Here is an 18,136-nt window from a genome sequence, read left to right as displayed (position 1 = left end):
TACACACCGCATGTGAAGCACTGAAGGAGCTTTTTTATATTTAACCTGCATTATTAATGTCATCAGACATTACTGGGTGAAGTGCGGTTGTATCCTTGTGAATTCTCCTTCACATCTTTCCTTAACACCATGACGTTTTCCATCAAGGACAAGGAAAAGGAGTTAGGAAAAGACTTTAGGATGTAAATATTTTTTAACAATTCGTTGCCAGATGCAGCACGCTCCCCTGGCGGCAATCGTAATCATGAGTCATCCGTGATTGTTTAATTACTCTCACTGCTAGAGGCGGGAGACAACAATTCACACTGCAGGTTTAACTTGTCAAACTTCACACAGCTCCTCTGGAGCGACACCACGTGCTAAAGTCCTTCACACTTATATCCAAGGCTTAAAATCTCTTCAAGTCTTCAGCTCTGGCTCAAGCACTGCTGCTGAAGCGAGAAAAGAGTAACCAGCCATCGGCTACGACTTCCTTTGTTTCCGCAGTTACCAGTAACTTACGTAAGTTAGACGCCACGCGGGCCAACAGTGCACATGTGGAGTTAAAACTTGCTGGCCTCGGGGTTTGTTCAGTTTGTGTTGCTCTGTGTGTGGACAGTTTACCAGCCGCAGATCCAGTGTGACTAAACTAATTATCTGTTACGTGACCCTTTGCAAACTTGTGTTTTGCTCCACTTTGTCTGTGTGTGTGTGTGTGTGTGTGTGTGTGTGTGTGTGTGGGCGTCATGTGCCAAACTGCTCTCGTGTTTAATTGGCCATCCAGTGATTTGAAACCTTGAAGCTCTGCAGCCGATCCCCAGCCAGTGGCATATGAATTTGAACAATTCATCACAAAACATAATTATCGCCAGGTTTAATTGGTCCATTGGTGGTACAGAACGACCCGTGGTTGACAAGCCCCAAATGAGCTTCAAACATTTGGGCGATTCTGGTATCAATTTAGGGGAAATCGTGTTTCTGTGTTGGAATGTGCATGAGCCGAATGATTAAGACATTTTTCTGATCAAAGGCCAGTGGCTTTGTGATAAAGTCCAGCGGACACATGTTGGGCATTAAATTACTTCATGTGATCCTCATTTTTACAAACCGTAACATCCAAAGGCCAAATAACTTGAAAAGGGGAGGATGGCAGAGAGGAGGATGTAACTTCAAAGTCATTCGGGGATGTAGAAGTAATCATCAAAAGAGCATTATTCACTCCGATTACAGTTGAGTTGTGCAGCAGAAAGATTTGGCAGAACTGAAATGCCGGCATAGGCTCTTCTGAAGATCTTCTGGATTAATCATTGTGAGCAATGTCGTTTAGGGCCTGGAAAGTGTTTCTCTAAATTGTTTTTCTTTATCCGTTGACCACCTACACTCCCGCTTTTATCCACAGGGGTCGCCAAAATCAACACACAATTAAAGTTCCTAGTAGCTTTAAGTACATTTGATGCAAATACTTTTCGAATATTACTGAAGTAAACACTTAAAAGCATGAATTTATCTTTTAACAGAGTATTTCTACACAGTAGTGTTGCTACTTAAGTAAGTTACCCGAGTACTTCTACAACTACTGCTAAGTCTCTGAAATATACTTTGTTCACCTTTAGTGGATGAGTACAATAACCCAGTAGAATATACACACACTGTGTGTGTATATTCTGTGTGTGTATGTGCATTTTAAAGTGTCATAGTGAGTGCAGGAGAGGAAATAAAGGAGCTGAAACTCCACAATGCCAGACAGCCACTGGATGTGCCTCGTCAGCTGGACGGCCGGATGTGTGCGTTGGTAAAAATATTACACCTGCTGTTTAGTCTTACACACTGGTAGCCGAGGTTAGCGGGATCAAGCTGAGAAGACGGCGAGCTGGTGCCAGACAGGGATTATAGCTTTGACATGTGTGAGTGTAAGTGTGTGTTCACAGAAACTATATTTGCCGGTCTTGCAGGCCAAGGCCAGAGATATTCAAGGTGCTCACACCACAATGTTCAAACATTTGTTACCAATTAGCCTCGGCCACAAAACTGACTTTCAACAAAACACATGGACCCTCCCTCCTTCCCTCTCGCTGCCTTTTTTTTTTCACCCTGTCCCTTTTCCAGTCCCTCCCTCATTTTCCAGTTTCTTTGTTCCCCTCCCATCTCTTTCTCCCTCTCGCTCTTTCTTTCCAACCTTCTTCTTTCTTTTCATCCCCTCTCGCTCCATTTCCTCCCTCCCTCTCAAAAGTTGCACATGGTTTCTGTCTGAGGAGCTTTAGTTTCTTCAAGCTCTGGATGGGAGAGGGATAATGCCAGAAAGCTGCAGGCTGACACACATGTTCAAAACTCAAGAGGTGCTTTGCTCTTCAGCACTGATAGACTTGCAAGAATATTTGAAGTAATACAGACATCAGGCAGTTTTGTAGGTTGCACAGGTGCATTTGCATTTTGCCCACATGGACTAACATCCAATCTGGCTGAAACCTGAAGTCTTTGCTTTTTATTCAACATTTTTAACATGTGGAAGTAAGGCATTTTGGGACTTTTGGGCTTTCTTCTGTCTTTGCAAAACTGGACAATGTTTTGCGGATGAGTTTGCTGGCACCTCAAAGCTTCCTTACTGACTACCTTTGCTGTGCCTGGACCCTTGCTTTGTGTCAGACAATTGAAGAGGACGGCCATATTACCACTGTCAAGTTGAACATCAGCAAACGAGACCACAACTTGCTTGTAAAGGATTCTTGAGTGAAGAATCATGAAAGGTAAAGTCATTTCTCTGACTTCGTCAAGGTTATTGTATCAAGTTTGATGAACGATATCTTCCTACTCTCTTGTCGTGCAGAAAGTAAATTCCCACCAACACCTGGGTGCATTTTTCACCGGTAAAAATACTTCAAAATAGAGACAGGAACAGTATTCGTCATTGTGGCATTCAGGCAGGCACCTGCACAGAGAACCAGCGACCACATATGCTTCTCATCTGCTGTGAATCTTGGCAGTGTGGATCCTGAGAAAGTGCCGGTTTGTTGTTTTTGGATGTGAGACTTTGATCAGTCAGCTTTAAATCTCTATGCGTGTGCGCGCTCACCACAGCCCCGTTTTTATAAAACATAAAATGTTCCCTGGCCCTGCCAATCTGCCGCAGATTGACTTAATATCCCTCTTTTTAAAAGAGGGTGAATGAAAACATAACATCTGAATTTGAGCTGTCTCACAACATGGCATGAAAGCAGAGCTGCCACTGGCTTTGAAGGGGGCCGGGGCTCATGCATGCTTGTACAGTATAAGACGTGAAAGGTGGATGGAGATGGGTGGTTACAGTGGGAAAGAAAGGAAATGAGAAGGAGGAATAAATCACGTGAGGTAGCAGCTTGAATATATGTGAAGATGTGTTGACATATTCATTACCAACTGTAATATATGAGAGTCATACTCCTGTATTTATTATTGTTAACGTGAATCAAACTAAACTCTTTCCTCTTTTACAAACTTGATGCCTCTTTCATTTGCTTTTGTTTTGATAGTGTTTCTCTTGAGAGCTGTTTCAATAGACTACACTGAACCTAAACAGCGATTATCCAATCCCAGCTTAGCAACTGTAACTACAATCCAGCACATGCCAACGTAATCACCAGATGATTGTTTAGTCATCATCCCAACAGCTTCTTCTTGCAATGTTGAATGTAAAAATCAATCTGGATCAATTACAATGACACAATATAACAATTTTCTTTATAATAATAATTTTTTACGAGAACAAATTAGCTTCACATCCCAATACAACGACATGCTGTTTCTTTATTTAGTGTTAGCTTGTGATCTATATAAATCTTCAACTTGTGAAGATGCTTACTTTTTGTGCACGACATCATGTCGGTGGCCAGCGAGTTCATATTTAGTTTTCTTTTACAGGGTTCTCATTTTAAAATGCATCAGCTTGAAATATTGAAAAGTCGGAAAACTACGTTTTCTCTCACTTAAGCTTCATAACGAGCTTCAGCCGATAAAGTCTGCGAGCGACATTTGTCACTTCAGCCGGACAAACTGGCGTTTGAAAAAGAGAAATTGCTTTCAGCTTTCTCTGCAGGAAGAAACAAATAAAGGATGCTGCGTTCATACGAAGGCTCTGCAGTGTGGCTGTGAGAACCACAAGTTAAACAACGTATCAGATGGAGGTTATTACTGTCGTTGTCAGTTTTTATTCATGCAGTTGCTTAATATGGGTTCTTGGGTTTTAGTGCTGTTTTTCTGAAAAAATGTGTGTTAGGATTTTATTTCACACGACCAATTACAGGAAATCGAGGAAGGCTTGTAAGAAAAAAAGTAAGAGGAAAAACCAAATCAAACTAAAATGTCAGTCAGAACATTGTGTTTCTGCTCCTGTTGAGTGTTGAGTCGAGATGCTGCGTTGACCTGCGAGTCGGTACAGAAAGTTAAGTCCCAAGAACATACACAGTTCTCAGAGAAGAGTACAGGAGGTCTGTTAATGTGGTTTCCAGCTCTAGCCGACCTGATCTAAACATGCTGCCTCATACATTCCTCTCGGGGCTGGAGGGGAGGTGGAAGTGGGAGTCAGAGGAGCTGAGGCAGGTGTATGGCTGGCAGAGGAGAAGGAAAGAGTGAGTGAGGGAAGGGGAGAAGAGAAAGGGAGGCACAGACAGAGAGATGTTGTTGTTTTTTAATTCCACTTCGGCTGCGCCATTTACAATCAAAGCATTTTGAATTTGGATTGAAAGGAGAACGGGGAGGATGTCATATTGATTTGTTCTTTCTGTACTCTGTGTGTATTTTTTCATTTATTTTTGCTCGCATACTTCTGTGTACTTTGGCTTGGTTGGTTAATACTTGAAAAAAAGTGCTTTTCCAGACAATTTTCTGCCTCTAACTTTGTGTCAACAGTTTTTCTGTTTCAACATAGCAATGTCCGTGCACACAAACCAACTATTGGGCTTGCAAGTATTCATTAATCCACGGCTAACGGTGCGTAAAGTCTGTCCAAGATGTCTTAACTACTGTTTTCGTAGCCGTGACTCAGGTAACACCAACAAACAATCGTTCATGCATTCAATTTTAGACCATTCTTTGACCCATTATCTTGTCAAAAGGAGCCGGTAGTTAATGCTACTTTTGTTGGTTTTGTTAGCTAACGGTTACACCTGGCAGTAACTGGGTGTAGTTTTTAGTGGCAATCAATGACAACTAACTTACTACTAGTTTGCAGGCGCTGTACAGATGTGCAAAAAGCCTCTTTAATCAACACATATGGTATAATAGGCTAAATATGACAGGTGTTGACATACTTTTAAGCACAGATTATAACGGACTTTTGAAAAACTTTTCTTATTCTTATCATTATTCTGTGTCTCTGGAAAGTTTCTATAAGTCGGTAAGCATGTGAAGTTTAAGGGCAAGTGAAAGAAAATACTGAGAGGCCTGCAAACAAAGCATTAGGGAATCGTGCACACGCCCTCGAACCCCTGTAAACTTACACAGGCTTTCCAAATTGGTTTTAGTCCTGAGAAAATATGAAGCATTAATGGGATTGTGACTCTAAAAATATCCCATTTCACTGGCTAACCACAATAAAAGAACATGTTCTTGTCATGACTTGTCTATAACTTCAGCTTCGCCGTCTGCAGAAACACATACCAGGCGTTTATAGTTTTGTGAAGGAGACCACACATTCCAGTCAGAGGGCACCCAAATGGCTTGGATGTCAACAGAGGTTCGGAGAGGGGCTCATTTGGCTTTATGAGTTGTGGTCAAGACCTTCACTCTGATCTGGAGCAGAGCCCATCTGGGGACTCCTGGTTTCACTTAAAGCTTGGACTTGCTGAGGGCCTTGCGGGGAATTTTCTGGTCAAAATAACACAAATGAATTGATGAAAGACAGGAACACGGAACCGCACGACATGTTTGATATATGCATCTTTACATGGAGAGAGCGTTTCCACGTTAAATCCTATTATTCAGTGATGTCAGATTACAGGACATTCAAGGCATGTTACTCTTGGCATACGTTTTGTACAAAGGGGTAATAAAGGGAGGGACAGGGTGGGAAAGGGGTTTTAAAAGTCCAAAAAGCCCCTAAGAGGAACAACCACAGACATGAAGTGGTGCTGAGGGTTAGCTGACTCAGGCAAGGCACTGAGTTCACAAAAAGTAGTCTGATGGTGAAAGAGGATGGGAGGCAACCCAATTATGTTCCCATACAACTTCACTGCACTCTCAATTACGAGTGTCTCCATGAGGATGAAAAAACAACAGCCGGATAGTTTCATTTTTATCTATAGTCCTACTTTCACTTGCCCACATTCACTTGTACATATTTCCTTATTGAACTTATTAGAAACAATCAGAAATGTGTAGAAAAGCTCTGTAAAGTATCTGTAACATGTCTGTCTGGTATCCTGTGTGCGCTGGTTTTAGTTGCTGCTTGCCTTGATATTTTCATAGGTGTGGTGGCAGGTCCACTGTACACCAGCTGAACCAGCATTATACAGTACAGTGTACCGACTGCAACCACTGCACGATCCATCTGAACAGTTCAGAAGAAAAGGTTGCTTTCAAAGCCTTTTGTGATTGTGTGAGGATCTTTTTGGTAAGATCCTCATGCTATTTCATATTCTCGCTTTTTCTGTGAGGTTTGCTCAGATTCTCTTAACGGCACAAACTTGTCATAGATTGCAAGTTTCAGCCCGATGAATGCGACCCATGAGAAGGGATGCGCTCCAGAGAATCGATCATTAACATAGTCAACGCTTATGAAATTACCATATAAGGTGAGCTGTTCAGGGCGAATGAGAGAAGATTGACACTTAGCCATGAACATCCTAACCACCTGAGTGATTTCATAACGCCGGACAAAGATGGGCGAGATCCAAACATTGCTGTTAAATTTAAAAAGCTGGGAGCTATTATTACATGGTATGGATCTTTTGTCTGATTTTGGAAAGAAGATCAATATATGAGTGTAATGTTAGGGTGTCCGCATACATATTGTACTTACGGTTCATCTTTCCCAACCTTCTTGTACTTATGTTGAATTATCCACTGTTCCTTACTACATCCTTTGGAAACAAAACCTCTTGGAAATGTTTAGCTTTGTTCCATTTTGTTTAATACATTTTACATTTCAAGCCCTTCAAATAGTTATTTACTCCTTGTCAAAGCACAAGGGCCCACTTGCTGCAGTGTGTATACGAACCGCAACCAAATGTTTCCATCCTCAGTCTGCCTTCCTGTCTGGATAAACAGCCCAAAACACACATGCTTTGGTCTTTTCTGCAGAACACCTAACTGCAGACGATCCATATTATAATATCAGTGGCATTATAGGTAAAAAGTTGCATCACTGAAAAAGCTTTAATAACGTCACAGATGTGTATTTTCATGATCAATTGTTCGATTACAAATCTTCGTTTGATTAAATTATCAATTTGAATAAATGTTCGTGATTTTGTCAGTGCCTCATTACATTTCAGTAATTGTTAATGGACTGAACAAGTCAAATTAAACAGTCTTTTAAATGAAAAAGGATGGATTAAACTACTAAAAACTAAACATATTTTCTTGAGGCAGACATGTGATAATCATCTTTGCGTGACTTTTATTTTTAGCGTTATTTTTAGCATTATTTTTAGCGCTGTCACGCAGTTAATTCAACCTTCAGGGTTTCTTGTCCTTAAATGCAGATAGTTTATAAAAAGGAGAGCACACAGATACAAACCAGTTGGACGGAGACCTTGCTGTTTTGAATCCCACTCAGCGACGCAAAGTGCCTTATCTTTTAAACACGTCACGGAAGGTTTGTGCAGATGCTCTATGTTTGTTTAATCTGTAAATAAAAGCTTTGCTGCAGCAAATTTCTGACCGATGAAGTTATTGATGAAGTAAAACTCACTTGACACTATGAGCATCATCAAATGGAAGCGTGAACCTGACAGCGAAAGCGAGAGTCCGCTGATTAAGGAAGACTGAAGCAAACCGATTCAGTCGTTTCACAGTGTTTTGCCGCTGCTTGACTGTATAAGTGTGTTGTGCTGCTGTCAGATCAGCTCGGTTCTGCTGTGTGAGTGTTGGACAGGTTCACTTCCTCACTAACGAGACAGACATGAGGGTTTTTTCCACAGAGAGAAAAGGAAAACATGAGGAATAAGAAAACGTTTGGGAGGGAGGTGAAGAAGGAGAAACGAGGAGCAGGCAGATATTTGAGGGTGGATACTGAAGGGGAGTTTAGCTTCCAAAAGCAAATAAAGTGCTGACATTTAAACAATTGGATCTGGCCATTTGTATGCCACAGAAGTCCAAAAAATTAGAGGAATTCAGTTTTGCCCTCAGAAATGTATTTTAATCAGGGTGGGAAAGTCTCTGAAATGAGATTTAGACCATATGGGACGAAGAAACTCAGAAACCCAGAATTATGATGTTATGTGATGTTAGTATTTGAACTACTTTTTCTCCTTCGCCTTTACAATGGAGTTGTGAGTTTACATTAAAGTTGACACTTCATCTGCAGGCCATTTCTCGTAATATTTTGTAACATGCAGATCTTTGTCTTCCTCCAATGTTTAACATCCTTAATCTCTCTCCTCCTGCTTGCCCCTCCCTCTCTCCTCGCTCCATCATTACGTCAGCGTCAGTGTTTTGTGACTCAGACCTGACCTCGACTGATCCACCGCTGATTGACATAAACATTCTCTTCATTGCAGGCCAAGTGTACTTTTTCTATCCAAACTTTACCGTCATTGTTTTTGGAGATCATATCATGTGTTTTATTTATTTGATTTAGGCCAATTTTTCAACAATAACTTTATTTCTGCAAAACTTAACATGAGAATTCTCGAATCACATCCCTGTTCGTGTCACCAACTATCCCATCATGCAATGCATGATGTTCTCCCTTTGAATGCATAACGAATTAGCCGCTGTATGTCAAATATTTGCACCTTCCAGTGCCACCTTAAATCTTACAGGTGGACTCACAATCTCCATTTTGGTGGCATATTCTTTTAAATGACATCACGACTGTCTAGACTCAGTCCACACATTTTCCACATCTCCACAATCCGAAACGTCATTGCTAAGTCATTTCGCTGTCCTCATTTTCAAGTGCAGTACTGAAGTAAGTCTGCAGTACAGTTTGTGTATGTATATGACATTATCCAGCAATATTTCCGCTGTCTGACACTGCTTGCTTGAAAGGCAGCTCCCTTGGCTGTACCAACACGGCCCAATAGCCGAGTCCAACTGCTTTTCTTCAGCTACTCAGCAACCTGCCAAAACTATGTTTTCTTCTTCTTGTTTATGAGTATATGAATGTGTTTCCCAGCTCTTTTCATTCAGAAACAGCCTCAGTGCTTCCTAAACATGAAGTGCCTCAGGTGTGGGGTTGTGTACGAGGTGGGGTGGTGGACAGTTAATGACGTGTTGTAAGTTCATTGCTGTTACATACACTCATTAAAACATGATGGTGAATGTATTTTTCAAGGCCTTGTGTGGTTTATTAGGTCTTCTGGTTTAACTCTATAAAGGTTGTGCACCTTATTTCAGTTTTTTACAGCAAAGAGTGTGTGATGACAACTTCCTCAGGCACACAATACTCCCACCAAAATAAGCACACAAAACCAACAACTGTTCTCATACTTTCACCAGCGTGGGCAGTTGTCTTCTGGGTAAGCTGCTCAGCTCAGAGAAAACATTTGAGCAGAACAAAAAGCTTCCTTTTGATTGTGCTGAGAAAGCAGTATTGTACTGAACATGTTGAGCACAATACTGAACCTCCAGGAGGAGGCTGCGGGGGAATTTGTGAGGCAGCAGTTTGTATGATTTATGACGAGGGCCATAAAACATGTTGGTGGCGCCAACAGATTTGGTTTCAGTCCATTAAATACCTTGTTTATGTCTTTCTTTCTGTTTTGGCAGACAACTATGGCGGATACGAGAACCAGCTTTTCAAAGGTAATGATCAAGGTTTTCAATTGTCTAAGAAACATAAATGTCAACCAGTTTATTACACGTGATCGTCAGCAGCCACATGAAGAACATGGTCGAGTCAATTAAAAATGTTTTACTTTTGAATTTGAATCAATCTTTTGAGTGTTGCTGCCCTTACTTGATCTTGTAAGATTCCCCTCGATTAGTTTTTCACTTTTCAGGAAGTGATTAGCTTAATTTAGTCACTTAATCAGGTAAAAATCCACCTAGAATCGCAGCTAACGCTTACAACTTGACATGTTGTTGAGCAGAATCAGAAAGTTAGGGTTGAGCCCCGGTCATGTTTGAATCTTTTCCTCTTGTCTTGTTTTTTAGAGGAGGATTTTACTGGAGAGGAGGAGATGCCTTCATTTAGAGGTGAAGGACACACACGCACGCACGCACACACACACACACACACACATTCAAAAAATACCTCTCTACAAATCCGAATACATGTATAACACACTAAACTGTATAACACTTAAACGTGTACTTAAACTGTATTAGTATTACATTACATTTAGTTTATTTATTTATATTGAACTATCTCCAAACATTCAGTTAAATGTAGGTGCATATAGTGATCAGATTATGACATTTGTGTTTTTCTTCGCGTGTATATTCTGTTCATGTCCCTCCAGGGCGAAGCAGAGGCGGCTGCATGAGGTGCCAGCAGAGCCGCTCTCTCCAGCTGGCTGTCAAAGTCCTCTATGGCTTTGTTGCATTCCTCATCATCACTGTGGCTGTGCTGGCGTCTCTCGGTGTGTAAAAGTCTCGAAACAAAAATGAACACATATATAATCTGACTCTCGCACAGACATTAATCTCCAAGCTAACAGCCTTGCGCATTCATTCGGTTATCTTATTGAAACTTTGCGTTAAATAGAGCAAGAAGTGGCTTAACATGGGAAGACAATCTCACTTCGCCCTGTGGTGAGTGTCTTAATACAACACAGCCCATTTAACTCCCATAGATCACATGAATGTGGTCCTGAGCGTCGTGTGCCATGTTTTACCTGACAGCTGCTCTGCACCAACAGATGCTTTTCACGTTAACTTAACATTTAATTGGGTTTGAAAGTCGTAAATCTTCATCTTTTACTACCGTACCCATGTCTCGTGGGGCAGAGGGAGAATGAGGCTCGGTGAGAAAGATGTAAAATCCCACCTAACATGAGCAGGTTTGTGTTCAGGTCCAGAAGTGTGATAAATGTACAGTATGTGCTGGAAACATGAGGCCGTAGGATGGGGAGGGGTGGGGGGATTCAGAGGTGGGCGGGACGACTTTATCGCAAATTTTATGACTGTTGGAGGAAGAAACAAAGGACAAATGTTTTGTTAATTAAATGTGACATATACAGCAAAATGTTTCATGTAATGGAACACCATTGATGGTGTGCCGCCACCACGTGAGCTATTTGGGTTTAGGCAACAAAACTACTCAGATTTAGGAAAGGAAAGATCAAGGTTTGGTTAAAAGAAGTAGGCTTACGTTTGTTTGGCTTGAAATAAATATGGTTATCAGCCTACGTCATTTCTTCTACAAAGGTCAATGTGGATTTTGGGTTTCACGTCGGGCCAAACACATAGGAGGAAGGAGGAAGGCTGTGTTCAGAGCAGGGTCACTGGGTGGAGGGCGTCAGGAAGAGGGGACAAATTGCCCTCGGGACAATTTGTCATCACGGCTGGTGTGATCCCACTGCAAGACATAATCGTGTTTTTGTTTGTGTCAACTTGTAGCACAGCTGTACAACACCAAAGTCCTGGAAACCTAAGTATAAACAGAAAAGATATTTCACTTGGCGGCAATTCCCAACTGTGCATGTGCACATGGAAAAACAGAAAATAATAACCTTTGATTTTCTTTTCCCTGCTGAACAGCCGTTTTATAAAAAAACACTCTCCAGCAAAAATACATTTTGTACACATTTTTGTAGCTCTTTGCTCCCCGGAAAAAAAGGAGGGTTAGTTTGAGTGAAATACATTTTGCCAAGATATTGCACCCAATAAATAAATACAATACTGGTAATAAAGAATCTGTAGTGGTTGATTTACACACACATTGCTTATGTTTTGCTCTGCAGAATTCAGTCCTTTATCGCATCACTGTTACAGCAGTTCATTTAGCAGAGCAGGTGATGTGTGATGTGCATCTGGAAGCATTTATATGAACACATAACAGAACGGACATGCATTAATCCCCTGAGTCAGGGTTTAGGATGCTGAAAAGGTCTGCAAACACACATTATTCAAACACTCTCTTGCACACTTCTCAAACTCACACGCACTAACTTGTTGTCGCTCTCTTGGGAAATATGTTGGGAGAGCAGGACCGGACCAGCTGGCTAAGCTATCATTCAGCCGGGTTTCGGTGCCATTTGTTAGCTAATGAAAACTTTACGTGTTTTGTTGCCTGAGCTTCAATTTCAACTTCCTGTTTTTACTCCTTTAAATACTTCCTATGTGCTGTTAACACTGAAGCACTAATGACGATGATCACATCTGAATCACAACCATCCTGACTTTCACAAGCACAAAGCGGTGTTCCTTCACTGAAACGTAAAGCAACACCTCAGGAAAAAAGAATATGTCATTTTGCAACCACCCTCGAACATTTTTTCTTTTATTTATTTTACCAACTTCTCCATGTCTCCAGTGTTCAGGAAGGTTGGCAACCTGTCTGAAGAGGAGTCCGTCTACCACACAAAGATCAGCAAGGTTCAACAAGGAATAGAGGGTAAAGTAGCCGAAATTACCAACAAGTGGTCATTTTTCATATTGAGTCTGGACGGTCTCGTACACCCAAAATTATGTGGAAACAAAAGCTATAAGATGAGACGTATGCATACGGAAAACAAAGAGTATTCAAGACTTCTTGATATATTTGTTCTCTTACACACATTACCAGAAGCTTGTCAGGTACAGACATCTATAACTTTTATATATCCGGTCGGCCTCACTGTCTCTTATCTTCCCTCCTTTTCGTTCTCTGACTCAATCTCTCAGATCTGAGCTCCACCTCGAACTGTTCAGGCTGTCTGGATGTGACTCTGTACAGCGAGGAGATCAGCAGGCTGAAGAGGGAGTTTGAAGACTTCCAGAGAATGATACTGGGACAGGAGCAGGTACCGTGTGGAGAATCAACCAACAGTCCAAAACACAAAGAGATACTTCATTTGTGAAAATATAACACATTTCAGCTTTGACTTCATTCATTTCGGATCACAAACCTCTCTTGCTGTCCACCTCCAGGTCCTGGACCAGGCCTCCCAGACCCAGGCCACCCTCAAGACCACCAGCAACCGGCTGACACGCGACACGCAAAACCACCTCATGTCAATCAAACTTCTAAACCAGTCGCTGGAAAGATACCTGGACCGGGTTGAAGGCTGGAAGGACGTGATCGAGGAAACTGAAGAGAAAATGAAGACGCTGGCGGAGGATCAGTACGACATTAAAGCTACGGCACAGCAGGTTAACACTACGGTGGCACTCAGGTGAATGAAAACATGTATTTATACTTGAAAAACAGATATCCAGTATACGTGACACATTAGTATTCTGCTTTATTGTTTCTGGATGCGTTTTGCGTGTAAAGTGCGATACTATTTGCAGTTTTAGATAAGTACTAAAATAACATTTCTTTATAAATGTAAGCCCCAAATACATTTTCCACATGATAATAATAATATTTCACACAGCAAACTTAATGCTAATTAAAACCTTCTATTAATTGTTAACAATGGAGTTAATTATACTTTTTTTGTTGAATTCTTTTATAGGGTGATGATAAGATTTTGAACGTTTGTATGATTTATTAACAAGGAAAACCATTGTTTTCTTCTTTCACTTATTTAGATAGATATTTAAAATAGTGGTGTAATAACATTATTTACTTATCATACACTTTTGGCTGCTTCTATAGTAAAAATATAAATACAGCAGACACACTTTGAACAAAGGAGATCAATGTAAACACTGCACCTAACATCTCTTCTGTGTTGTCCTCTGCTCTCCAGTACAATGTGGATAGATGCTCTGCAGAGAAAAGCGAATGAGGAGACTCTGGTCCTCCAGAAGTTGACCACCGACTGGCAGAACTACAGCCGGGTTCTGACCGCCATCAAATCCAACGCCAGCAGCACCACACAAACGATGCGCCTCCTCCAAAACAACATCGTACTCGACCACCAGAGAATCGCCATGTCCAATGAGGTGTACTACGACCTCACCCAGCAGGTGTGTGTGTGTGTGTGTGTGTGTGTGTGTGTGTGTGTTTGCAGCACAAAACACCCATAATCATTTTCACAAGTCTGATTTAAAGAAAACATTTATTTCGGAAAAAGAAGAGTTTTAATTGTTGTAAGTGGAGTTGTCGTATGCTGCAGGTTATTTCATTTTTACTCGTGCTTCCTTTGAGAGTCTACGGTCCGTCCAACGTTTTTACTCTACAGCTCACTCGACCATTGTTGCTCTCTTCCTCGCTCGCTTGTTAAATGGCTTGAGAGGCAAACGTTGAATGCTTTGTGTTTACGAACAGCAACCGAAAAAATGCACCTTTTAATGAGGGTCCTCACAGGTTAAGAAGTACAACATGTCTGAATTTATTCCAGGTGATGAACCTGCAGATGCAACTTGACAATGTGACGTCTTTCATGGACGAACACGAGGAGAACATGCATGACCTTCACTACCATTCCAGGTAACGCATGTACACGACACATTAGGACATTGTATTGACTTACATCGATCCCCTTGAGAAGACCCAGTACCTTTCATGCGTGAACCCTTTGCCCCAACACTTTAGTCCTGACCCTGACCTCAGCCTGTAAACATGGATGGCGACGTTGATAGGTTGATGCACAAAATGGTTTAACCCCATAAACCCCAAACATAAACCAACCCCCACAAAAAACATGACCTTAACTCTAAAGTCAACTCTTAAAAGATGATTTACCTAGTAACATGTGACATTGTAAGCATATGTCCCCACAACGCAGGAACACACACACTCAACATGCAAACAGAAATAAAAAGCATCATAATTGCTGAATAAAATAATCACTTTTACCATCCTTTACTCTTTAGGTACTATGAGAACCGGACAGGTGAGCGCTTCTCTGCTTTGGATAGCCGTCTGAACTCCATCTCCATGGAGATCGATACAATCTCCTCCAGCATCAACGCCACCGTCAGCCACGTCCAGAGCATGTACAAGTACATCAACATCGAGAGCTCGTCCTGCCAGAGTCGCATGGGCAGACACACAGAAGATCTGCAGGTAGTGAACACAGAGGACTTCTGTCTTCTTGCTTACGGTTCTATCAATGAAAACACACCAAACATGCTGATTGAAAGCTTGAAGACAGATTATTTTTCTCATGTTTTATAATATAGAACTATCAAATAGCACCTTTCTGTCCAAAAAGACCTCCTTTATAAAAAATGAACCCTAACTTAGATTTGTTTTGTCTGATGAACAAAGTGCTGCTATACAGCTAAATCTAGAGCTTTCAAGACAAGTTAGCATAGCTGGCGAGCTAAATCATTTAATTGTTTGTTAAAACAGTTTTTCTTAATATTATTGACAGCACTGACATATCACATAGCAAAACTGTTGATGAGATTTTCTGTACTTAAGTCTACCAGATGTCTCCTCCCCCATGTCATTCTTCTACTCTCCCTGTTTTCCTTTTGCTTCATATATTCATCCTCCCATCCTCCTCTTGTTTGTGCAGAACCTTAACAACACAGTCTTGTTACTCTTCCACTTGGCGGACACACTGAGACAGCAAAACATGCTGTTGAATGTCCAACTGGACGTGGACATCAGGAACCTGTCCATGGTGATGGAGGAGATGAAGCTCGTGGATGTTCACCATGTCCAGCTCATAAAGAACTTCACTATACTAAAAGGTAACGTCGATGATGTCATACATGAAATGTACACTTTAATGTTGAACTCAACCTCACCGTTATTCTCTCAACAGGTGCTCCTGGACCACCGGGGTCCAAAGGCAACCGTGGCGAGCCTGGCCCAAAAGGACCTTTCGGACTGACTGGGAGCAAGGGTGACCGAGGCCCTATAGGAGTCCGTGGGACCTCCGGAGAGAAGGGTTCGCTTGGGCCCAAAGGAGGACCAGGTGAATCAGGACCCAGTGGCAATCGAGGGGCGGTGGGAACCAAAGGTGCCAAAGGGTCTCTTGGACCGCCGGGACCACGTGGTGAGAGGGGCCAGAAAGGTGACGTTGGCCTCTCCGGTGCAGACGGCGCCTTGGGACCTGCAGGGCCTCCAGGGATCCAGGGTCAGGGAGGACTACCGGGCCTCATTGGGCCAATGGGAGCAAGGGGGAAACCAGGACCGGCAGGGCCACACGGGCCACCGGGGACCCCTGGACCTCCGGGCTTGCCTTACCCCCATGCACGAATCAACACCCAGCAGCGGACCGTGACACCTGCTATTCGGCCCAAGAAACAGTAGAAAGAGCGACTAAGACGTGGACTCAGAGGTGATTCGTCCAGTACGAAGAAGATTTATTGACAGATGAAGGAATATCAGTCCTTCTGACTGGAGATGCAATAATCCACGTTGATGGAATAATGCAAGACAATCGATAAACTTCACGAACAAATGCGACAAATCTAATTCAAGATGGGGCTTTTATGACACGGCCACATGAAATGAACCAAGAGGACGATGTAGAAAATAGAACTGAACTGTTGTTGAGAAGGGAAATGGCCTGCGTTTGTACAGAATATGAATATTGTGGTATGTTGGAGAAAAGTGCCTTCATACAACATGTGGGTCTCATTAGTACTGTTCATGGCTCTCTCCTTGTACATCATAGCCAAAGAAAACCCAAAGGCAACAAGCTCCGTCCATAAAAATGCCATCGTATGAGACTTTACCAGCTTTAAAAACGTCCATTAGATGATCAGATAACAGGAATTAAAAAAAACACATTATTGTAGTGTCGTTGACTGTACTTGAAGTAAAGAACATTTTTTAGGTTCTTGTCAAACCAAAACCTCACAGGATGTAATAAATAAGGGAGCTGTTAACCACAGATTCAGTCTAAGGTAGTGGTATCTCCCATCCAGACTTCAAACTACATGCACTTCTTCACATCATGCATTGACACATCCTTTTCTGATAGAGGCACTTTATTGGTTCTTGAAGTGTGAACATTAAAGTCAGCTTTCTTCCCTTTTCGCATTTCAGAGCAGGTACTCTGAAGACATGTCTTTCATCTTCTGGGCAAAGCTGTCATTTTATGATTAGCATTTGAAGAAGCACGTTGGCAGAAGTCATAGCCTCTGAATCTTTTCCCAGGCGAACTTTGTTTTACATTGTATGCAAGTCTTGCTTTTGTTGTTGCCGTATGAATGAAGAAAGTCCTGTAACTCTCGTTGACGTGTTTGTAAAAAACATTTAGAAAATTCACTCATTGGCTTTCTCTCTGAGAGTTCGATGAGAAGATTGATATCACTCGTATGCGTTGATCTGGAACCAGGGGGCGATTAGCCTAGCTTAGCATACATACTGGAAGTAAGGGGAAACAGCTAGCCTCGTCTATATGAACACGTGTGCATATGAATGCATATGTGTGGAGAACACCAGCTATAACCAGGACACAAACAGAAACATTACATCAATAATCGGAAATCATAACAGCTCATGATGTAACTTAATTATTTTGAATTTCTGTCAATATCAAATTACAAAAACAAGATTTGTTTCAATATTTAGAGGCAGCTTTCGAAAGTGTTATCAATCCTCTCATTGAACTCATGGAAAGAAAACAAATAATCGCATATTTCACAAAATATTGAACCAGTCCTTGTATGAGGTATGAAGGCTAGGAAGCTAATTAAACTCACCCACCACATACATAACAATTAATAACAATCGCTGTAAACATGACATGTGATATAATACAAAATTATAATTTCTCCACTATAACACTTGAGATTACAGGGTATTGACTTGTAAGAGGGTTTAGTTCTTATGATACACACATACATAACCTTTTATATCACAGAAACAAAAATGACTTACAAAAAGGGAAATGTACCATTTTTGTAAACCTGTCTGTTGTAATGAAATGCGACTGGTTTGCATCGAACTTCAATAAAGCTTTTTTTCCAGCCTTGTCGGTTTCTTAATGTCCTTCCAAAGCAGAGTGCTATCGATGCC

At 41.6% G+C, this 18,136-nt stretch overlaps 1 protein-coding gene across 1 annotated transcript; it reads left to right on the top strand.

The window, feature by feature from the left end:
- Positions 1-2,428: 2,428 nt before the first annotated feature.
- Positions 2,429-18,080, top strand: scara3 (scavenger receptor class A, member 3). The gene is made up of 12 exons (XM_068577030.1): positions 2,429-2,723; positions 9,886-9,921; positions 10,273-10,314; positions 10,581-10,700; positions 12,596-12,676; positions 12,946-13,064; positions 13,192-13,436; positions 13,959-14,178; positions 14,553-14,641; positions 15,028-15,220; positions 15,678-15,855; positions 15,930-18,080. The coding sequence occupies exons 1-12, from the start codon at positions 2,717-2,719 to the stop codon at positions 16,418-16,420; spliced, it is 1,821 nt and encodes a 606-aa protein (XP_068433131.1). The 5' UTR covers positions 2,429-2,716; the 3' UTR covers positions 16,421-18,080.
- The last annotated feature ends 56 nt before the right edge of the window (positions 18,081-18,136 follow it).

Source organism: Clinocottus analis, unplaced genomic scaffold, assembly GCF_023055335.1.
Source record: "Clinocottus analis isolate CAN_PGR_092001 unplaced genomic scaffold, fCliAna1.0.p SCAF_15, whole genome shotgun sequence".
NCBI lineage: Eukaryota > Metazoa > Chordata > Actinopteri > Perciformes > Cottidae > Clinocottus > Clinocottus analis.
The sequence above is the reverse complement of the archived record's forward strand: the minus strand, read 5'-3'. Positions and strand labels throughout refer to the sequence as shown.

What these genes read in the sequence shown, in the direction of transcription:
- scara3 (XM_068577030.1), top strand. An exon ending in GGAGATGCCTTCATTTAGAG is followed by an intron (nt 10,315 to 10,580) that starts GTGAAGGACACA and finishes ATGTCCCTCCAG; the next exon opens with GGCGAAGCAGAGGCGGCTGC. An exon ending in GGCTGTGCTGGCGTCTCTCG is followed by an intron (nt 10,701 to 12,595) that starts GTGTGTAAAAGT and finishes CCATGTCTCCAG; the next exon opens with TGTTCAGGAAGGTTGGCAAC.